Genomic DNA, 24,008 nt, shown 5'->3' with positions numbered 1-24,008 from the left:
ACAAGTTAGGTTAGGCTAAGATGGAATCCTTTTTTAAGATGGATGCCTATGAAGATAGGAAAAGAGGGAAAAAAATTGTTTATCACAAGAAGGTATTGCAGAGGATTGGGAAATGTGTAAGGGGAGGGGGAGGGGAGATTTGGGCTTCCGATCTAGCTTGTGGTTAGCTTGCGGTCAGCTACTGTAAGAAAACAAGATTTGCATATAATTATACAGTTTTAATGAAGTGAATAATGAGGAAAAAGGGTATATAGGAAAGGTGAATCTGGGAGGAGTTTGGATTCGATCCCCAACTCTCCAGAGATGTAAAGCTACGGACGGATGTCCTAAGACCCTGTGATGAGCGTACCAGACTGATGTAAGAAATAAAAGTTTCTACATATCTGAACTTTCAGCTGTATCTTGGTATTACTCAAAGTTTCACTCCTTTTATTTCCTACAGTGATAGAATAATTTCTTTCATAAATCTACTCTTCACTAAATACCATTCACCAGACGTATTATGGGGAAATGAATTCACACACTGATATCCATAAGTGACAGGAGTCAGGTAATAGAGGTCCTATTGGTGGGATATATTCCAAGCCTTCTGAAAGACCCTCTTCACCCTCCAGGACCGGTGTCCAGCAAGGGTCAAGGGGGGGGGCTCCCTAAGGGGGATCTTAACAGTGTGTTTCTATGTAACTTTATCTGGACAGAGGTATTCGTTAGCGGTTTGAATCTCACCACTAACTGGATACCACAACCAATCAGCCCTAAGTATCTGGAAACCAGTGCTGAATTTCTGGTTTATCTTTTACTGCGTGCCAGGTTTTCAGGATATGCACACTCTGCCTGATATTCAATCCTATTTAACCGGTCAGAATGGTTTAACCAGCTATCTGCCGATATTCAGCGGGGGATAACAGGCCCCTGATCTTTAAACCAGTTTTACGGCTATATTTGGCCATGTGAAAACGGGGGATATCTTTGGCCCTTTTAAAGATAACCGGCTAAGTCTGAATGTCGACTTAGCCAGTTAGCTTTAAAACGGCCCAAAATAAACAGGATATCCATTGCTGGTCACCGGAAATGGCCTGGCATTGAATATCTGGGCTTAGGCCAACTGCGGGAGTTAGCCAGTCTAACTCCCGCTATCTGAATATCAGCCGCAATGAATATGCATGAGTTACATTTTCATGTGCTACTTCCATTCCATGTAAATCTACTTCATGCATATTCATTGTGGGTATCCTGAAAACCTGATTGGCTAGATGTGTCCTGAGGACTGGGTTGAGGACCCCTGCTGTAGAGGGAGTGTTAGCATTCAAGGACATGACTCAAAAGCAAAAATATCCTTGGCTGTAATCAGTGGCATGCCGAGGGGGGTCGGTGGGGGTGCAGGAAGGTGCATGGAGCAGTCGCATGGATGTCAGCAAAACAAATCCTTGGCTGTAATCAGTGGCATACCGAGGGTGGGACGGTGAGGGTGCAGAGAGGTGCATGGAGCAGCCGCATGGATGTTGACTCTGCTGGTTCCCTGCTCCCTCTGATGTTACTTCCTGTTCCGGGGCAGGGAACCGGTGGTGCCGACAGCAGTGTGACTGTTCCCAGCACCCCCAGGAGGAAAGAGCAATGCACCAGAGGAATGGAGGTGATGCGCCGGGGGGGGGGGGGGGGGGGGTGATGAGCCAGGGCCCTTGGGTGCTGCACCAGAGAGGGTGCTGCAGCGATCCACCCTGGATGGCGGCCGACTTAGGAATGCCACTGGCTGTAATACTAACCATTTCATGTGTGATGTCAATGTTGAAAGATCCGGAGCTCTGCATGGCTGTGTACATGGACTGGAAATACTGTTGAGAAAATCCTATATTGACCATAGAGTCACTGTTGCCAGCGTCTGGTGGCAGGGAGAAATTCTTTGTGCTATCAGGAAGGTTAATTAACTGATCATTCACTGTGTACTGAGCCTGGAAAGAAAACAGAAATATAATACTGCACTGCTTTTAAGAATCCTTTACAAAACAAATCTACACACTTTCTGCTGGATTCTATATAGCACGCCTAGAGATCCATGAGGAAATCCAGGCATATTCTATAACAACGCAGGTAACCTAATTAGCTTAACAAACTAATCAGCGTTGATAACAGCACTTAACAAGCAATAATGAGCACTAATTGGCAATAATTAGAATTTATGCGCACAACTCACTAAACAAATTCTATAATGAACTGTGCCTAAACTATAATGCGCGCAGTCAGATGTGTGACTATAGGCGAGGAAAAGGGCGCTTTGTGGGCATTCCAAAATTTACATGCATAGTTATAGAATATGGCCCAGTGTGCGTAAATCTACATGCAGAGATTTACATCACATTTTTGTTGGTATAAATAGAAGCACATTGTTTTAGGCACTGGGATACGCTTAGGCAGAAACGTTTTCTGCGTAGATTTTTTTTAGGTGCCTTATATAGAATCTGGCCCTTTATTACCAGCACTGAAAAACTCCAAGAGCTGCTTTTATGGACCTGTGTCACATTCCACTCTTCCATATTGTAATGTTACTCCATATCAAACTTGTGAATTACATAAACGCTGTAAGACTCTTCCATTTATCGAGGAGTGTAGGGAGAGATGAGAGTGGAGAGGTACTGAGGAGCTGCAGAGTGAATGCACTTATAGGTCAATAAGAGGAGTTTGAACTGTATCTGGAAATGGATAGGAAGCCAGTGAAGTGACTTGAGGAGAGGGCTAATATGAGCATAGCGACACTGGAGGAATATAAGTCGTGTGGCAGAATTTTGAACAGATTGAAGAGGAGAGAGATGGCTAAGTGGGAGACCTGTGAGAAGCAAGTTGCAACAGTCTAAGCGAGAGGTCATAAGAGTGTGGATGAGGGTTCTGGTAGTGTGCTCAGAAAGGAAAGGACAAATTTTGGTGATATTATAGAGAAAGAAACGACAGGTTTTAGCAGTCTGCTGAATATGTGCACAGAAGAAGAGGGAGGAGTCGAAGATGACCCCAAGGTTACGAGCTGATGAGACAGGAAGGATGAGAGTGTTATCCACAGAAATAGAGAATGGGGGACAGCATATCAAGGAGTAGGCTGTGATCAACAGTGTCAAAAGAAGCAGATAGATCGAGAATGATGAGGATAGAATAGAGGCCTTTGGATCTGGCCAGGAACAGATCTTTGGACACTTTAGCAAGTGGAGTGGAGGAGTAGCCTTGTGTTTAGGGCAGTGGACTTTGATCCTGGAGAACTGAGTTCGATTTCCACTGAAGCTCCTTGTGACTCTGGCAAGCCACTTAACCCTCCATTGCCCCTGCTACAAAATAAGTACCTGAATATATGTAAACTGCTTTGAATGTAGTTGCAAAAACCTCACAAAGGTGGTATATCAAGTCCCATTTCCCTTTCCCTTATGACATCACAATATCAGAAGTGAGCGAAGTATCGGGGCAATCAAGCCATTGTGACATCACTGATGAGGTTGGCTCTTATTGGTGGAATGAGTGGAGGAGTAGCCTAGTGGTTAGTGTAGTGGACTTTGATCCTGGGGAACTGAGTTCAATTCCCACTGCAGCTCCTTGTGCCAATGCTTTAGAATATATAGAATCTCCTCCTAAGCACTTAACCGTTTTTCGCTAAATATCGGCTTGACCTATTAAGTTACTGTGGAAAAAAATAAAACCAGATATTCAATGCTGCAATATCTTTTATATAGTCACCACAACTGCAGAATGACTACTGAAAACTTTTTGTGTGAGGGAGCTAGATAACGTTACGGAAAGATGGAATGCCATGTTTAGAATCTAGTGCCATGATAAATGAGTGTATGGAATTATTCAGCACTTAGTCCCCTGAGGAAGTGAAACGGGAAGCCCCGTTGGGAATTACATTCAAAAGCTAAGTGCTCTGTTGAATTTTCCTTCACATAAAGTTTTCAATAGTCATTCTGGAATTGTGGTGACCGATGAGTAAAATGGAGTCCAATTAACGTTTGTTGTGTTCCAAGCCATAGTCTTCATGATGTCATGATATGATTGCGGTTTATACTTACGTCCATATACATATCCATATAGTCATTAGTTATAACAGGCTGACTTGGCATAATGTACTGAAGATTGACTTGATCATCAACTGGAGTGATAGCTAAAAGTCATTCAACACAGAGGAAAACATTTAATAGGGCACAAAACTACAAATGTGTGCACATACTGTACAGTCTCGATTATCTGACATAAACATGACCAATGCATTTGTTGGATATTTGAAAAGTCGGATAATATGGAAAACACTGCATAAACCCCTCAAGCAATGCATAAACAAGGGCATAGGAGTCCCGATTTTCAAAAATTGTTCTAAAACAAAGATTTTGAATAGAAATAAATGCAATGATGACACTGGGGAGTCTTTTGGATATGCCGGATGGTTGAATTAACGAGTGACCATATTTGGCCACATGCAAAGCAGTGATATCTTTGTTTGGTCTAACTTTAACTGGCCAACGTTGACTATTGGCTTGGCCGGTTAAAGTCACACCGGCCCAAAATAAACCGGATATCCAATGCCAGTCACTGCAAACGGCCCAGCATTGAATATCCGGTCTTAGCATCAACGGCTAATTCCCGTGGTCTGGATATCAGGCCCATTCAGTGGCACTGTCTAGTTAAGGCCCTTTTGAAAATTGTCTGAAAGCAAGTTCATAGTTTCAGAGGGCTAAAAATTCACTTATCAAGATATGATGGACATAGGCAGATTTCCTCCATTTCAACCCATGTAAAGGGCACCCAAGACTTTGAAAATGTACCCCAAAATGCAGAGAAAGGGAAAACTATTTAATAAAAACAGTGAAATGCCCCTTAAGTCCTGTGTAACCTTTTCCTGCCTTTATGGTAATCTACATCACTGTACTTACCTCCTAGCAACCCAAGTTCTGCATTCAACCCAATGAAGGCATTGGAAACGGTCATGCACATCTGAAATAAAGTAATTATATTGGATTAATATACCAGCTGTTAAATATAAAGCTTCTATTCTATTGTAGTGAAAGTTTTCCCTTCCCTGTTTTAGTCAGTTGCACATTGTCTAACCTATTAATTCATTAATGAGAGTTGTTGTGTAGCATGCCGCTCGCTCTTCCAGGACTACCTGTGGTGGTAGTCTCGTCCCGAATGCACGCCGTTTCCAGGGGAAAAAGAAAACCCCCGGAAATGGCTTGTGCGGCAGTAATAGTGCATCGCAGTGCTCTGCCCGGTTACCACTGGGTTTAGAGTGGGAGCCTTTATCGCCACTTCATGGGTGGCCGTAAGGACACCCCACCGCATGGCCATGCGAAAAGAGTTCTCGTATCACATGGCCATGTGTGCAGCGCCACTCTGACTCCTGAGGTCTCCCCTTCCACCAGCGCATGAATGCGCGAGCGCACCCGCGCGCCAGCTCGGCACAGCAGCACGCTCTCCATGGCTCTGCCCCCTCTGCTCACGCCCAAGAAGGACTCCGACCTTTCTTTCCCTGCCAGTGGTCATGACGCTTCTCCGCCTCCGCCCCTGTGCCCTGCCCCTTTCGCCCCTCTTCCTCCAGCTCTGGCGTTCTACATGACGTCAGCCTGTGCTACATAGCCTAGCACCCCAACTCCGAAGAAATCACGAATACAGGCAGCAAGACACATAGAACATTGGAGGTGAGAATTATTATATAGGATGATGTTAGGGATAGTTTTCAAACTATCCGCATTGGGGCAAAGTCTGCAAGTACTTTTTAGCTCACAAATTTTGTATTAACTTCAAAGAGAAAATCCATGTTTTGTGCTGGAAGTTTCTATGTAAACAGTACCCATACATTCGAAATTATGATTTTTGTGTATTACTTTTGATCCTGTCAAAAACATGTTTCCGAGGAACACATCCCTAAGGGCCCCTTTCACCAAGCTGCGGCAAAAGGGGGGCAGCGTTGTTGTCAGTGCCTGTTTTTGACGCACACCGAGGCTCCCTTTTACCACAGTGGGTAAAAGGTAGGTGTTTCTTTTTTAAAAGAAATGGCCGTGCGGCAAATGAAGCACCTGCCACGCAGCCATTTCTGTGGGAGTCCTTTTGACGATTCGGTAAGGGCTCCCACGCTAACCCAATGGTAACCGGGCAACGCTCGGCACTGCCCAATTACCACCAGGTACACACCAGTGCTATAAATATATTTTTGTAGCACTGGATATGACAGCACACTGGGGGGGGGGGGGGTAGCCTGAAAGTACTTCCTTTTTAGTGAGCGGTGAAACCCACATTGGGCTTACCGCCGCTTTATAAAGGGGCCCTAAATGCTTTCGCCACATTCCTACCCCTGTAAATGGCTTTGAAATGTAAAATGAGCTAATTTCTGGTTTAGCACTGTGAAACGTAGTATCAAAAGTCTTACATGCATAATGAATCTCTATGCTGGCATTCCATTTTAGTTATTTATTGAGATTTGGGTTTAGTTTTGGCTGAAACTGAAATTGCCTCGGGAAAATCACTGACTTATTTCAGCCGTAACTGAAACCGAAATGAAAAGTCTGCCCCCTCCACCCCAAATAGGAGTAGCCCTCCCTTCAGCCCCCCTAACTAATATGCCTCCCCCCACATACCTACTCATAGCCTCCCCCCCCCCCCTGCAGACTTACCTTACAATCCTTGATGATCTAGAGGTATATTCAGGGCAGAATAGGGTTACCAAATGTCCGGATTTACCCGGACATGTCCGGACAACCAGGCGGGTTTTGCCAGCCCGCCAGCCTGCCCGTTTGTCCAGAAATCCGGACAAATGGGCAGATTGGTAGCCTCCCCTCCCCTTACTTACTACTGCTCTGGTGGTCTAGTGACCTCTTCCGCCTTCAGGGCAGGAAAGAGCCCCTTCTTTCCTGCCTGGAGCGCTGCCCTGCATGCATCCTTCCTGTTGGTGATCTCGACGCCCATTCAAAATGGCTGCCGAGAGTTGACGTGACATCGTGAGACTTTAACTCTCGGCGGCCATTTTGAATTGGCGACGCGATCACCAACAGGAAGGATGCATGCAGGGCAGCGCTCCGGGCAGGAAAGAGGGGGCTATTTCCTGCCCCGAAGTGGTCACTAGACCACCAGGGCAGTAGATAGTAAGTAAGGGGAGGGGGGTGACAGGGAGGGGAGGTGACGGGGTGTGTGACAGGGGGGAGAGGAAAATGTGACAGGGGCGGAGCGAGGGCGTGGCAGGAGGGCAGAGCGAGGGCATGGAAGGGGTGAGTGGGTGTGAAAGGGGGCGTGGCATGCATCCTCCTTTTTTGGGGACAAAATATGGTAACCCTAGGGCAGAAGCAATCTCAATTCACTTCTGCCCATGCTCTACTATCAATATGGTTGCCACAACCTCTAGTGGTAGTCTCATGAGAGGTCATGGCAGCCATTTTGTTATTGTAAGGTAAGCATTGCATTGGAAGTATCTGGTTTGGAAATAAGCTTTTGTTCATCATGCTGTAATTTACTAATCACGGCGAACAACTCTTTTATCAGCCGACCTGCAGAATACCATACATGTTGCCAGCACAAAAAATGAAAGCAGCCTGGATTCTTACCTTATCAACTAAGATTGCACGAATGTATTCCCGCAGTATATCTACAATAGGGGGCAGCAAACTGGATGATAGGAAAATATAAAAAGAGGAAGAGATTTGGAGTGGCATTTTAGAAAGGATATACAGGTCAGAATTGAGAAGTCCAGGCTGGGGTTTCTCGTGCACCAATTAGTATATGCAACAAGTTTTAAACTCACTTATATGTCTTGTATAGAAAGTGATGTTGGCTCAGAGAGAATGAATCATGACATGACTGATTTCTGACCCAACTGATTTTGTACTGATCCATGTTCTTACTCATGTTTTGTATCAACTTTGTCCAGGCTCTGATATTCTAATCTCCACTCTAAGAGAAGGGAACAATTTTCAAACATGGAGCTCTGTTTACTGAGGTGTATTAGCATTTTTAGCGTATGATAAACAGTGCATGTTAACCATAGGTAGGGTTACCATATTTTGTCCTCTGAAAAAGAGGGCACATGTCCCGCCCCCTGCCCTGCCCATGGCCAACCCATTGTCCCGCCCACACCCCGCCCATTTCATATCCTCACCCCGCCCCCTGTCACATATTTCCCTCCCCCCAGGTCACATATTCCCTCCCCTGCCCCCCCCCCCCCCCCCCATCACTGGGTCACCTCCCTTCCTCTTACTTACTATCTACTGCCCTGGTGGTCTAGTGTCCTCTTCGGGGCAGGAAAGAGCTCCTTCTTTCCTGCCCAGAGCTCTGTCCTTACATAAGTACATAAGTAGTGCCATACTGGGAAAGACCAAAGGTCCATCTAGCCCAGCATCCTGTCACCGACAGTGGCCAATCCAGGTCAAGGGCACCTGGCACGCTCCCCAAACGTAAAAACATTCCAGACAAGTTATACCTAAAAATGCGGAATTTTTCCAAGTCCATTTAATAGCGGTCTATGGACTTGTCCTTTAGGAATCTATCTAACCCCTTTTTAAACTCCGTCAAGCTAACCGCCCGTACCACGTTCTCCGGCAACGAATTCCAGAGTCTAATTACATGTTGGGTGAAGAAAAATTTTCTCCGATTCGTTTTAAATTTACCACACTGTAGCTTCAACTCATGCCCTCTAGTCCTAGTATTTTTGGATAGCGTGAATAGTCGCTTCACATCCACCCGATCCATTCCACTCATTATTTTATACACTTCTATCATATCTCCCCTCAGCCGTCTCTTCTCCAAGCTAAAAAGCCCTAGCCTTCTCAGCCTCTCTTCATAGGAAAGTCGTCCCATCCCCACTATCATTTTCGTCGCCCTTCGCTGTACCTTTTCCAATTCTACTATATCTTTTTTGAGATACGGAGACCAGTACTGAACACAATACTCCAGGTGTGTCCTTGCCCTGCATCCTGTTGCTGTGACGGTCTCGGGATTCAAAAAGGCCGCTGAGAGTTGAAATCTCGCGAGGCCGCTTCAACTCTCGGCGGCCATTTTGAATCCTGAGACCGTCATAGCAACAGAATGCAGGGCAAGGCAGCAGTGGCATAGCAAGGGCAGCTGACACCCGGGGCGGGTCACCGATGTGCACCCCCCCCCCAGGTGCAGCACAACGCACCCTCCCCCCTCCAGAGCGCACCCTCCCCCCTCCGGAACGCACCACCCCCTACGGAACGCACCCCCCCCTTCTGGAGCGCGTACTTACTTCGAAAGCAGGGCGGGAGAGCCGAACCACCCAGAGTGCATGTCGCTGGGAGCTGCGTCAGCTTCGCTGGTTCCCTGCTGTCTCTGCCCCGGAACAGGAAGTAACCTGTTCCGGGGTAGAGAGAGCAGTGAACCAGCGGAGCCGACACCCCCCCCAGCGGCGTGCACCCGGGGCGGACTGCCCCACCGCCCCCCTTCCTAGGCCAGTGCAGCGCTCCGAGCAGGAAAGAGGGGGCTCTTTCATGCCCCGAAGAGGTCACTAGACCACCAGGGCAGTAGATAGTAAGTAACGGGAGGGGAGGGGAGGCCCGCCCACCCGTTTGTCCAGAAATCCGGACAAACAGGCAGACTGGCAAAACCCGTCCGGACGCCCGGTCATGTCCTCAAAAAGAGGACATGTCCGGGTAAATCCGGATGTATGATAACCCTAAACATAGGAATATTATGGGCATCTACACTGTTAGCATGTGCTAATATTTAGCGAGTGTTAAAAATGCTAGTGCACTTCTAACATGGCTTAGTAAATGGGGCCCACGGATGGGCTGTCATTTGCAACAACAAGGGAAATATCAACAATATATACCATGTTGTTGCCTGACATTAACAAATAAAACAAGCAGAAAAGCACATTTTTTGTTTCCTGATAATAGTGTGCACTGTTTGCAAAGATGTACACACTCTTTTTCCAATAGCGTACCCATTCGAACCACTGCTCATGGGTGAACTGCTATCAGGAAAAGAGCATGCACTCAACGACTTTGGTCCCTTGATGCCAAAATGGCCAAACGAAAATACAAGCTGATGCATGCCACTACCTTCTCCTACATGAGCACGCAGCTATGGAATGCACTACCCACAGACCTAAAGGCAATTGAGGAAATGACTAACTTTCACAAATCTCTGAAAACATATCTCTTCAACAAAGCCTACAAAGAGAACCCATAGCCCCAACAACCCACCTCACCAATACATCCAGCTATGAAAGTCCACCTTCTAAACCTACTCACCCAATCACTTCTTTCTTCTTCCCCTACTTAAGCTTTACATATTACTAATTGTATCCGATTTCCTGGAATGACAATATCATAACTAAACTATGTAAGCCACATTGAGCCTGCAAATAGGTGGGAAATGTGGGCTACAAATGCAATAAATAAACATTCCCAGAAGCAACAGGGGAACAACACAAAACAAAAATGTTCTGGTTGCTCATCCTTAACAAATGCCAGTCAGCGTCCAGAAAACATTCTGAAAATCACTCTTATAGCCTTTTGTTGGATAATTCACCTACAACAGAGTTCTGGCAAACCTTAAGATCCAGAAAAGGTCAGTTTTTTTGGACCTGGGATTGGCCAAATTCTAAAAGTTCCTGGGCTTGTCTTCTTAGGAGTTCAACTGTAGTTCTCATTGACAATAGTATATTTCCCATATGTACACTGGTTAGCCTATGACATATACAAGGGCAACGAGGCGACCGCACAGAGCCTCACGCTCACAGGGGCCCTGCGGCTGGTTGCGTCCGGGCCGTTGCGTTGCAATCAAAGTTGAACCCCGCCGCCTCACCTGGCACTCCTGGCACAATTTCTGCCATCTGACTCTGCACATAGTTTCTTCTGCCAGGTTCCCTGGCCTGCCAGCCGCCTCCCCATCTCACCCCACTCCCGCCGCAATGTCTGCGAGCTCTCTTCTGCCAGTCAGCTTCACCGCACAGCACAGTCACTTGTTGGACTTGACGCCTGCCTGGTCCGCTGATGCCGAAACTTCTGCTTGCCATGGCCCACCCCCTTCTTAAGTAACTTTCTTCTTCCTCAAGGGCGGGCCGCAGCAGAGAAATTTCCTTCCAGGCAGCATCACTTCAGCAGAACAAGACTGAACCCTGAAGGGTAAGTACTAACTTGGGGGGGGGGGGGGGGGAGGTGTTGAAGAACAGAGCACATAATCAAAGTCTTGATGTTAAGTAATAAGTATCATTCACAAGAAACTTTTTTTTTCAATACTGGTTATGCAAATGTCTTTATTTGAAATTTCATACACAAAATTGTCAATTGTGGCGGGGCTAAGGTGGGGGTCCCATCAAACCGGTCTGCACAAGCCCTTGCAATTGCTAAGATCGGCCCTGTGTAAGATATTCTGTTCTTTCAGTGGTAAAACGTGTGCTTGTCTATGGAAAGTGAACTAAATATTGTCTATACAAATAATGAGTCCAAATTTCAACTACTTACTTGTGTCCTCCAAGTGTAATTTCAGTATCACGTAGCTGGGACTTGCATGCAGTTACAGACACAATAGGAATGCCTTTGGAAGAATGGGATATGCCAGCGTCAAGATGGACGGATGACCCTGCTCGTAGTTCAACTTCAGTTATTTTCAAGCTGCACAAAGAGAAAATCAACCACGAGGTGACATTCAGAACTCTAAAACAATATAACTGGATTTGATTAAACACAAGAGTTTGCCATGGGGTCTGAAAGGAGTTTATTTTGCCTGACTTCACTTATCACCTTAGAACATAAGAGCATAAGGGTAGCCATACTGGGTCAGTCCAATGGTCCATCTAGCCCAGTATCCCGTTTTCTAAACAATGGCCAAGCCAGGTCACAAGTACCTGGCAGAATCCCAAATCGTGGCAACATTCCATGTAGAACCCCAAAGAATAGCAAAATTCTGGAATCCTAAAGAGTGACAAGATTCCATTCAGAATCCCAAAGAGTAGCAACATTCCATGTAGAACCTCAAAGAGTAGCAAGATTCCACATAGAATCTCAGAGTACCAACATCCCATACTACAAATCCCAGGGCAAGCAGTTGCTTCCCATTACACACTAGGTTCAATAAAACATGGTTTGGAATGCTGATAACCATTTAATGTCAAATTTAGGGGCTGAACAAAAGCCCCACAGTACCGTTAACTTATCTTTTATTATGTACAATTGACCTAGTCCTAAATCTTGCGCAAAAGGTGTATTGCTTCATTTTTGCAATAACATTATTTGCATGAAGTTTGCACATTTTTCATTAACAGGGGAGACAACTGAGAGTTAAATGTGGTTGTGTGGCAAATTAAATGCATGCACAGATTAATCATAATGTTAAGGGTGGGGGAGAACAGAGCTCACATGACTGGGTTTAACATTTGTCTATTTGCACAGGGTGCCGACTTCTGCGGGTTGGTGATGCTGAGACAGCAAGAATCCTCATGCCCTTTCCCTCACACATGCTGATTGGGATTGGCAAGCAGGATAGGCCGCTGGGTCTCAGGCTTCCTGCAGCAGATTGGTTTCATTCCGTTCAGAAGAACCAATTGGGCAGGGAACCAAGAAGTAGTTGTCAAGTGATCAAGTCACTGCTACTGGAGTATAGAGGACAAGGTAAAAGCAATGAAAAGGGGAAATACTGCCATTCTGTGATACGATTAAAGCGGTCTATATTTATTATATGAAGTCACTGTCTCTGTCCTTAGAGGGCTCACAATCTAAGGGGCCCTTTTAAGCCCAACATGGGCTTATTGCCCACTCTTCCTGGACTACTACCAGCCCAACGCAGCCGCCAGCGGTAGTCCTGTCCCGAGCGTGCGTCATTTCTGGGGAAAAATAAAGCCCCCAGAAATTGCTTGCACGGTGGTAACTCGGCGCTAATTGGGCATCTGCGCACTGCCCGGTTACTGCGTTTCAGAGCTTGTACGGACAATCTCCATATTCTGGGAAATACATCCTGATTGTTTGACTGATCTCATATGTCTATGAGCATACCTATAGGATATTTTTGACCCCTGAAGCAGACGTTTGTACACCGAAACACGGCCCATGTTGGGTCATTTTCTGAATTAAAGGATAACATTTTAACCAGACGATCAATGTGGAATAATGATTCAGATAATAAATAACTGGGGATAATCAGCTTAATACCACATTTTCTTTGTTTACAGTTGTTTAATTGATCTCCTTGTCTTGTTTCACTCTCCCTATTTTGTGGTCTAAGGAAGAGTTTATAATTACCTGATTGAAATAATTCTTGTATTATTTTGTCTGTATTTCTAGAAAGTTATTTTAGTGCTTGTAAAATTACATTCTTATAAAAAAAAAAAAAAAAAGTAAAGAATAACATTTTTCTCAATCCTGAAGGCCCAGTGTTTGCTTTTCTTGTGTTTCTTTGTATAGGAAAGACCATGATGAATTAGGCTCTTAAATTTTCTGTGTCAACTTTATTCTGGTTCAACGAGTAGTATCAGTTAGTGAACCACACCAATGTTGACTCAGAAAGATAAAGAGAGAGAAAGAGAAAGTTGACTTACTTATCCACAGTGGTTTTCTACTCTATGGGCATCTTTTACTAAAGGTTAGAGACTCCCATAGGAATGCATTGGCGTCTCTAATGTTTAGCACGCCCACAATTTTAGTGCACGCTAAAAACGCCTTAGTAAATGACCCTCTGTATCTCTTTCTATTTCTAGTAGTAGCCTGACTATAAGACATCATTTCTAGCCATCATAGGTATTACTTACACATTGGCCTTGATGTGTAAGCTTGTCTCAACTAACACCTGAAGTCCGAAAGAAGGCTCAAGATTCACAGTGATATGCGGCAGCTCAACATCCAAAATGTCTATCCTGGATTATTGAAAAACATGATATTAATAGAAAGAAACACAGTGTAATGGTAAGATTCTCTTTTTTTCCTTCCCCTCATTTGGATCCAACCCCACCCCAAGTAAATGATTTTTGCTGGTATAGTTGGTTCTAAGTAACATACTTCTGAAACACCGCTAAACCACTTCTACAGAAAAAGATGTCTGACTACCAAGTTTGGCAGCTCTAAAACGAAGACAGCAGTTGAAGCCGAAGGATACAGCGGCTTGATCAAGATGCTGCAGTCACTAAAACACAGAGGGGTCTTTTCTCTAGGCTGTGGTAAACGTGCTTACCGTCGTTTAAGAGGTTTACTGTGGAGCGCGCTCAGGCATCCTGTGGTAAGTTCCAAATCTATGCACATTAAAAAACATTTTTTTAATTGTTTTGGCTGAGGAGGTGTATCTAGGGGGTGGTGAATGTGCATTTCTACACTAATCAGTTAGCATGCCAGGGGCGTAGCTATGTGGGGCCACGGGGGCATGGGCCCCAGTAGATTTGGCCCTAGCCCCCCCTGCCGATGACCCTCTCGACCCCCCTCTCCTGTCGCCAACTCGCCATTGCCGTTGGGTACCTTTGCTGGAAGGGGACCCCAACCCCCGCCAGCTGAGGTTCTCTTCTTCGGCACGGCCACGTTGCTGATCTGCAAGGCTTCGTTCTGTTTCTGTGAGTCTGACGTCCTGATGTCAGACTCACAGAAACAGAATGAAGCCTTGCAGATCAACCAGCAAAGCGGCCGCGCCGGAGAAGAGGACTTCGGTAGGCAGGGGTTGGGGTCCCCAGCCAGCAAAGGTACCCGATGGCGGTGGCGGGGGAGTGTTGGTGGCAGTGGGAAGGAGGGGTTGAAAGGGTTGGCACCCGGGGGGGGGGGGTAAAATATGCCCCCTCACCTCGGGCTCTGGACTCCCCTCCCGCCAAAGTCTGGCTACACCCCTGATGTCCACATTGTCAAGTGCTAACTGAATAGTGCGGGATTAGCAGGTGAACCTTTACTGTCTACAAAATAGGCGGCAATAAGGGCTCACACACTAATTTTTGATAATTTGGAAAATGGAAAAGCGGTTACAGTAGAAAGAGCCTTAGCATGCAGCAAAAACCTGTGTAAGAGCGTGCTAAGGCCTCTTTCTTCCGCAGCTTTGTAAAAGGACTCCAGAGAAAGTTGAAGGACCTTTTTCAATTCCTAGTTCTAAGCTTATAGATTCAGCTTTTGCTTCCAGGTCATATTATAGTTTTGAATTCACCAAATATTGTCACTTCACCCTAAAATATCTGCAGTAACTAATGTTGATTCAGACTAAACCATGAATTAAATATTAGAAAACATTATACAGCAATGGGATGATTTTGTAAGCATTTTTGCACATAAAATAGTGTTTTATGCATAGGGATAGACATGTAAAAAAATAGCTCAGAAGTATACAAGCGTACAAGTGCATTTGCCAAGGCAAAGAACACACATTTCCATGGAGTTTGCACATGGGCTTAGTTTGACGGTTTCATTTGTGAGGGGGGGGCAAAGGATGGGGCGGGACATATTAGCATATTCATTTGCATATATATATTCAAATAAATGCGCTAATATGGAGGAAGGAAGGAAGGGAAAAAGAGCTGGCTTTTTTTAGGAATAACCATAATGAATATGTATGAGATATCAAGCCAGCTCTTTCTCCCTGCCTTCCTTCTTTCCTCCTTACCCAGCACTCCCTCTTCCTCTCCAGTTGTATTTCCCCACCCCCTTTCCCATACCATGCCAGTGGTGCTTGCATAGGCGTTTCCAGAAGTGCAGGTTGGGTGAGACCGGGGAAGAGTTGCAAAATACATCCACTTTGCAAAACATGATTAAACCAGGCAGAGGAGCCTCCGGCCCACTTGACTTGCACTGATTAGGTGATCCCAGTAGGAAAATGCCACTGAATAAAAGCTCTCTCCCTTCACCTGCAACTACTGTGTGGCTATGTCTTACTTGAGCACCTTCATCCACATCTCCACAGATCCTTTTCCCAAACTGTGGTAAAAAGTGACCTTAGTGCATCCTTACTCAGGTCATTCCTGTGTACTAAGGCCATCTTTTACCACTGGGGTAAAATGGCCGATTTTTCAATTTTCAGTGTTAATGGCCACATGCTAATTGTCTCATTAGCATGTGACCACTAGGGTGTGAGACCCTACCGCTACCCATCATGCAGATGGTAAGGGCTCACGTGATATGCACGAGCTAATCGGTTAGCATGCGGCAATGTAGCTGTGCTAACCGATTAGTGCAGAACATACATACTCTCCGCCCCCCAGACCCACCCCCAGGGGATAGCGCACCCACATTCAAAAATAACCGCAGGACACCTCAGCCTGCCCCCGTGGTATGCCTTTTTTTTCTGCGTTAAGGACCCCTTTATTAACTTCAGGAATGAGTTGCTAGATGCGGTGGTCTTTGGGTTTGGTTCTTACTTACCCAGCAATGTTTACAATACCTTCTAAATTTGGAATAAGACCGTTAACATAGTTGAGTAAACCTCCTCCACTCTTTATCTTTTGTGAATAGTCTGGGATTTCTAAGAGACCGATTGCTTTCTGGAGAGAACCTCTCTGAGACTGAGAAACTGTGAAGATCAAAGACAAAAGCCTTTTGTGTTAGCAGTATTAAAACATGGTGGTATAGACATCATACATAGAAATAATATTGCCATATTTGATGAAATATTTATTTATTTATTTGGTCCACTTGTATCCCACATTTTCCCAGCTTAAGCGGGCTCAATGTGGCTAACAAAGTTACAAGAAAATGTAACAGGAGAAAATTGTTCCAGCAATAGGATACAGAGTAGTACAGAGGAGCTGAAATAAGAGAATACGGATGGGAAAACAGGAGCAACCAAGGAGAAGCTGACAGAGGGTAAAGAGCAGCTAAACTACCAAAACGGGGAAAAAAAGGTTAAAAAACATTGCTGACTTCGGGGTAGGCTTTACTAAGCAAATAAGTTTTTAACAGTTTTTTTTTAAAGTTTGATGATCCGATGACTCTTTCAAGAGTCTTGGCAAAGCATTCCAGGTTTGTGGGCTGATGACCGAGAAGGAAGAAGCATAATATGAGGTATTCAGGTGTAGTTAACTCAGCGTTGAGTCCAGACATTCAATGCTGGGCAATTTCCAGTGACTGGCATTGAATATCCAGTTTTTTGGGGGCCGGCTTCAAGCTAACCAGCTAAGTCGATATTCAGATTTAGCTGGTTATCTTGAAACTGGCCAAAGATATTCAATGGTTCCACGCGGCCAAATATGGCCGCTAAACTCGCTTTGAAAATTGGTGGGTAGCCAGTTCTATCACGCGATTAATCAGCTAACTGCTAGCTGCTAACCGGGGATATTCAGTAGGGGAAAGCCGGATATTGGCAGATAGCCAGTTAAGTGCTATTTAACCAGTCAGAAGCCATTCTGGACGGTTAAATAGCGCAGAATATCAAGAGGTAGGTGTCTCCTTTCCTTTATAGAATACTAGCATAACATTTATGCTTACAACGACATTGCCCTGAAATGAAAAAAGTAAAGAAAAAAACAAAATAAATCAAAACCCCCCATTAAAGACCTGGAAAACTAAACAAAATGTAAATTTTGGGCAGCACATCCCTTACTAACCTATCGTGCCTACTGTAGCCACAAAGAATTAAAAATGGTTTACATGAGTACAGTGGTCAGCAGAAAAGAACTGGAATGTTCTTTGATTTATTTATTTATTTGTTACATGTCTATTCCACATTTTCCCACCTTTTTGTAGGCTCAATGTGGCTTACATATTACCGTTAACGGCGTTAGCCGATTCTGGTCTGAACAAATACAAGGTATGAATGAGTACAAGGTGATGATAGTGGTAGATAAGGTACATGTATAGTGGGTACAATTGGGGGGAACTTAGAGAGGGAGAGGGGGAGGAAGAGACATGTAATGTCCAATACGGTCTTTGGTTATATTGTGTCGCAGTTGTCTGGAATTTTTATGTTGGGTCGGTGGGGTATGCTCTTCTGAACAGGTCTGTCTTTAGTGCTTTCAGGAAATTTAGGCTGCTGGACAGGGTGGGCAACCTGTATCCCCACCACTGAATTTTATAGGGTTCACGAGACTATGGGAAGTATACACAGAAAACGACCCACACAAACATCAGTGGAACAGCTGAAGGCTATCATAATGGGCCAAGACTTGTTACATAGTAACATAGTAGATGACGGCAGAAAAAGACCTGCATGGTCCATCTAGTCTGCCCAAGACAAACTCATATGTGTATACCTTACCTTGAATTTGTACCTGTCCTTTTCAGGGCACAGACCATATAAGTCTGCCCAGCAGTATTTCCCGCCTCCCATCCACCAGTCCCGCCTCCCATCAGCGGCTCTGGTACAGACCGTATAAGTCTGCCCTCCCCTATCCTCGCCTCCCAACCACCACCCCCTCTTCCCCCCAACTGCTCCGCCACCCAATTTCAGCTAAGCTTCTGAGGATCCATTCCTTCTGCACAGGATTCCTCTATGCATATCCCACGCATGTTTGAACTCCGTTACCATTTTCATCTCCACCACCTCCCGCGGGAGGGCATTCCAAGCGTCCTCCACCCTTTCCGTGAAAAAATACTTCCTGACATCTTTCCTGAGTCTGCCCCCCTTCAATCTCATTTCATGTCCTCTCGTTCTACCGCCTTCCCATCTCCGGAAAAGATCGTTTGCGGATTAATACCTTTCAAATATTTGAACGTCTGTATCATATCACCCCTGTTCCTCCTTTCCTCCAGGGTATACATGTTCAGGTCAACAAGTCTCTCCTCATACGTCTTGGAACGTAAATCCCATACCATCCTCGTAGCTTTTCTTTGCACCGCTTCCATTTTTTAAACATCCTTCGCAAGATATAGCCTCCAAAACTGAACACAATACTCCAGGTGGGGCCTCACCAACGTCTTATACAGGGGCATTAAAACCTCCTTTCTTCTGCTGGTCACTCCTCTCTCTATACAGCCTAGCAATCTTCTAGCTACTGCCACCGCCTTGTCGCACTGTTTCGTCGCCTTCAGGTCCTCAGCTACTATCACCCCAAGATCCCTCTCCCCGTCCGTGCCTATCAGACTCTCCCCACCTAACACATACGTCTCCCTTGGATTTCTACTCCCTAAGTGCATCACTTTGCATTTCTTCGCATTGAATTTTAATTGCCAAACGTTAGACCATTCTTCTAGCTTCTTCAGATCTTTTTTCATGTTTTCCACACCCTCCGGGGTGTCCACTCTGTTGGAAATCTTGGTGTCATCCGCAAAAAGGCAAACTCTACCTTGTAACCCTTCGGCAATGTCACTCACAAATATATTGAACAGAATCGGCCCCAGCACCGATCCCTGAGGCACTCCACTACTCACCTTTCCCTCCTCCAAGCGAACTCCATTCACCACCACCCTCTGGCGTCTGTCTGTCAACCAGTTCCTAATCCAGTTCACCACTTCGGGTCCTATCTTCAGGCCGTCTAGTTTATTTAAGAGCCTCCTGTGGGGAACCGTGTCGAAAGCCTTGCTGAAATCTAAGTAGATGACGTCCATAGCACGTCCTTGATTTAATTCTCCTGTCACCCAGTCAAAGAATTCAATGAGATTCGTTTGGCACGATTTCCCTTTGGTGAAACCATGTTGTCTCGGATCTTGCAACTTATTTGCTTCCAGGAAATTCACTATCCTTTCCTTCAGCATGGCTTCCATTACTTTTCCAATAACCGAAGTGAGGCTTACCGGCCTGTAGTTTCCAGCTTCTTCCCTATCCCCACTTTTGTGAAGAGGGACCACCTCCGCCGTTCTCCAATCCCTCGGAACCTCTCCCGTCTCCAAGGATTTTTTAAACAAGTCTTTAAGAGGACCCGCCAGAACCTCTCTGAGCTCCCTCAGTATTCTGGGGTGGATCCCATCCGGCCCCATGGCTTTGTCCACCTTTAGCTTTCCAAGTTGTTGATACACACTCTCTTCTGTGAACGGCGCTCTATCCACCTCATTCTCAGGTGTACTTTTGCTAGTCCCTCTCGGTCCTTCCCCAGGGTTTTCTTCAGTGAAAACAGAACAAAAGTATCTATTTAGCAAATTGGCTTTTTCTTCATCATTTTCTGCATAGCGTTTTGTTGTATCTTTTAGTCTCACAATTCCCTTTATAGTCTTTCTCCTTTCACTAATATACCTGAAGAAGTTTTTGTCTCCCCTCCGAACAAATGGCTAGAAATGTAAGGAGGGGAGACAAAAACTTCTTCAGGTATATTAGTGAAAGGAGAAAGACTATAAAGGGAATTGTGAGACTAAAAGATACAACAAAACGGATCTTGTTCGACACTGTTAGCAACTGATTGGAAAGTCATAAGTATATGGTAATAGACCATTCTGGAAATAATTTATGGTCATTCAGACATCACATTGAGTTTTGTTGGCAGTGAATTATAAGCTGCATAGGCGCCTACGTGTGTCCAACATGCATCAATTTGGAACTACTGCCCGGCTACCGCATGGCCCTGATGGTAATTCCATTTTTTACGTGCGTCCGATATGCGCGTCGGAAAATATTTTTTTCTACCGTGCGGCGATAGCCAGGTGGTAAGCAGCAGTGTATGTGCACTGATGATGACTGCACAGTTAACATTGGAGATCTTACCGCTAAGTCAATGGGTGGCGGTAAGGTGTCCGACCCAAAATGGGCGCGCGCCAATTTTTATTTTGCCGAACGCCCTTTTTCGGCACAAAAAAAGACCTATTTAGCAGGCACGCTGAAAAATGGACCTGTGCGCATCCAAAACACGCGCCTACACTACGACAGGCCATTTTTTCAGCGTAGCTTCGTAAAAGGACCCCATTAGGGATAGCATTGGCATTCATGCCACCCTTTGCAATGTAAAGGTTGCCCACCCCTTTGCTTGTACAATACAGAGTGGTAGATGTTTATTTCAGGAGTAGACAATTTTTATGTTTTAAGGGGAAAGTCTCATATAGTCACTAGGGTCTCTTGTGTTACTTCACTCACCAATTAGGTGAAACCCTTCAGGTGACAATTTTAATCATAGACAAATCCCCCTACCTTCCCAGGTGTGCTTCCAGCTCGTGTGGCAATTGAATTTTTATTTCTTTGTCTATTTTTCTACTATATTTCTTTGTACTTATTGTTTAATCACTCTCGCACACTTGGAGGGGCATAATTGAATGTGAATGCCCATCTCCATGGGCGTCTATCTTCAGGAACATCTACGAGAAGGGGCGGTCTGAATCGCATTTTCAAAAAAATGGGCGGCCATCTTTTCTTTCGAAAATATGGTTTAAACCGGCCGAAAGCCTAGGATTTGGGCGGATTTGAGATGGGCGCCCGCGGTTTTCAGCGATAATGGGTACAGTGGGTTTTGTGGGGTGGGGGGCTCCCATTTACCACCACAAGTGTAACAGGTAGGGGGGTATGGGCCTGGGTCTGCCTGCCTGAAGTGCACTGCACCAGTAAAAACTGCTCCAGGTACCTGCATACTGCTGTGATGGAACTGGGTATGGCATTTGAGGCTGGCATACAGGGCGGCAAACAAAGTTTTTAAAGTTCTTTTTTTTGGGTGGGAGGGGGTTAGTGACCACTGAGGAAGTCAGGGGAGGTCATCCCCGATTCCCTCCGGTGGTCATCTGGTCATTTAGGGCCCTTTTTTGGGACTTGTTCATGAAAAAAAAGGTCCAAAAAAAGTGACCTAAATTTGCGCTAAAACGCCTTTCTTTTTTCCATCTCTCCTCGGCCGATAAACATGCCCAAGTCCCGCCTTCACCACGCCTCCGACATGCCCCCGTCAACTTTGCCCATTTCCGTGACAGATTGCAGTTGAAGACGCCCAAAATCGGCTTTCGATTATACCGATTTGGGCGCCCACGGGAGAAAGATGCCCATCTCCCGATTTGGGTCGAAATATGGGCGTCTTTCTCTTTTTGAAAATAAGCTGGATAATGCATCATCTAAACATCGCAATGCTAACTACGGCAGGTTCAAAGTGGTCACTTAACTGAATATTCCGGTGCGTTTACAATTCGCTGGACCCCGACAGGTGCCTGTTTCGCTTTCGAGCTTTGTCAAGGGATATACTGTAGCACCGGATATCGACTGGACCACCTTCTCAGTTAGCTTCTACTCCTGAAATAAACATCTACCACTCTGTATTGTACAGGTTTCGGTCCTAAGTAGTTTAGTGTTGCAGCACCTTGACAGTTTTACTCCTTTGCTTGGGCAGATTTACATAACTCTAGGTTCATTGAGACACTTTTCTCTTGCCCTATTGACTTGCATCTCAGAGCATTCTTGAAACTGTCCTTTCAGTACATTAGGATAAAAAAATACTATAAATAACGTTTGAGAAGTATATATTTTTTGCAGTCGACATGAAGCTTTAGAGCGAGAGATGGTAATATGAAAGTCATGAGGGATGGACTCAGTAGTATTAGGCACACTATCAAGTCAATAATCAACCACTGCGGTTGAAATTTTTTAAAAATGTCTGCCACAGAATGCAAAAAATATCCAGATATTCAGAACCACTATCCAGACAGTAATAGAGGGGTCCTCTAAATGCGCTGAAAAATGGCCTTGGGTATATATATAAAGTATCACATACCATGCAAAATGAGTTTATCTTGTTGGGAGACTGGATGGACCATACAGGTCTTTATCTGCTGTCATTTACTAGGTTACTCTTTGGGGTTCTACATGGAATGTTGCTACTAATTGGGATTCCGGAATCTTGTAACTCTTTAGGATTCCAGAATCTTCAGAACTTTTAGTACGAGAAGAGTGCTGGGCAGACTTCTACGGTCTGTACCCTGAGAAAAGCAGGAGCAAATCAAACTCGGATATACATATAAAGTATCACATACCATGTAAAATGAGTTTATCTTCTTGGGCAGACTGGATGGATCGTACAGGTCATTATCCGCCGTTATTTACTATGTTACTATGTAGAATCTGGGCTCTCACCATGCAGCATTGGGGCACCTCTGAAGCTGCCTCCCATATAGTATGGTAAAGATCATAGGCAGCGGAATGGAGTGGGCCACTGGGAGCCAAGGTCCTACCAGTATTTTGGCCAGCACAACATCAGCAATTAGACAGCATAGGGGCAGGGCCAGTGATTGGTTTGTTTGTTTTTTTTTTGGCCCATCCAACCCCCACAAAACAATTCTGTTGCCCCTGGTAAAGATAGAATACTCCTATTCATGGCTGCATGCAGCTTTTGACGTACCATATTCAAAAGCTTGTTTCTTTACTCTGACTACAGTCCCACACGAGCATTGCGAAGATCCATGGGACTGAAGAAATAGGCTCAGCAGAATAGCCAGACACAACAGTTTCAACATCTCTGGTTCTGCAACACAGACTCTCCAGCCTTCTGCAGATCAAACAATAGAGGGTGGTAGAAGGGGGAATCTAAAACAGAAAAAGTTTTGTCATTTTTATTTATTTAATTTATTTTTTCTGCATTTATATCCCACATTTTCCCACCTCTTTGCAGGCTCAATGTGGCTTACATTATGCCGTAGTGGTGATTGCCATTTCCGGAATGAGAAGTACAGAGTAATATAACAATTAAAGTATAGAAAATATACATTAAAATTAGAAGAAAATAAATATACAATTCATTTCAGGTATTTGAGATCAAGGGTAATGACAATGCGATTAAAAGTAACCAAATAAAGATAGTTCAATGTTAACTTATTCTGGTACAGTTTTGATGTCATGTTTTTTTTTTATGAAGGATCCTTTTTCTAAGTCTCTTTGAACAGGTTAGTCTTTAGTAATTTCCGGAAGGCTGCCAGATCGTGCGTTGTTTTTATGGCATTCGGCAGTGCGTTCCAAAGTCGCGTGCAGATGTAGGAGAAGCCAGATGCATATATTGATTTATATTTAATTCCCCTACAATTGGGGTAATGGAGGTTCAAGAATGTGCGTGATGAACGTTTTGTGTTCCTTACTGGTAGATCTATGAGGTCTAACATATATATCGGGGCCTCGCCATGAATAATTTTATGAACCAGGGTACAGATTTTGAATGCAATTCGATCTTTTAGAGGGAGCCAGTGTAATTTTTCTCTGAGGGGTTTGGCGCTTTCATATTTCGCTTTTCCAAATATGAGTCTGGCTGCAGTGTTTTG

General features: G+C 44.9%; 1 protein-coding gene across 1 annotated transcript in view; it reads right to left on the bottom strand.

Moving 5' to 3' along the window:
- BPIFB2 (BPI fold containing family B member 2) overlaps positions 1-23,260 on the bottom strand; it is a 44,279-nt gene extending 21,019 nt beyond the window's left edge. The window contains exons 1-8 of the mRNA XM_030213471.1: positions 23,099-23,260; positions 16,293-16,440; positions 13,721-13,825; positions 11,442-11,591; positions 7,563-7,623; positions 4,902-4,962; positions 4,044-4,135; positions 1,764-1,949 (exon numbers count right to left, since the gene is read on the bottom strand). Coding sequence (XP_030069331.1) covers positions 1,764-1,949; positions 4,044-4,135; positions 4,902-4,962; positions 7,563-7,623; positions 11,442-11,591; positions 13,721-13,825; positions 16,293-16,440; positions 23,099-23,213 — 918 coding nt within the window. The 5' untranslated portion in view covers positions 23,214-23,260. The remainder of the gene's footprint in view (positions 1-1,763; positions 1,950-4,043; positions 4,136-4,901; positions 4,963-7,562; positions 7,624-11,441; positions 11,592-13,720; positions 13,826-16,292; positions 16,441-23,098) is intronic.
- Positions 23,261-24,008: the final 748 nt, after the last annotated feature.

Source organism: Microcaecilia unicolor, chromosome 8 (assembly GCF_901765095.1).
Source record: "Microcaecilia unicolor chromosome 8, aMicUni1.1, whole genome shotgun sequence".
NCBI lineage: Eukaryota > Metazoa > Chordata > Amphibia > Gymnophiona > Siphonopidae > Microcaecilia > Microcaecilia unicolor.
The sequence above is the reverse complement of the archived record's forward strand: the minus strand, read 5'-3'. Positions and strand labels throughout refer to the sequence as shown.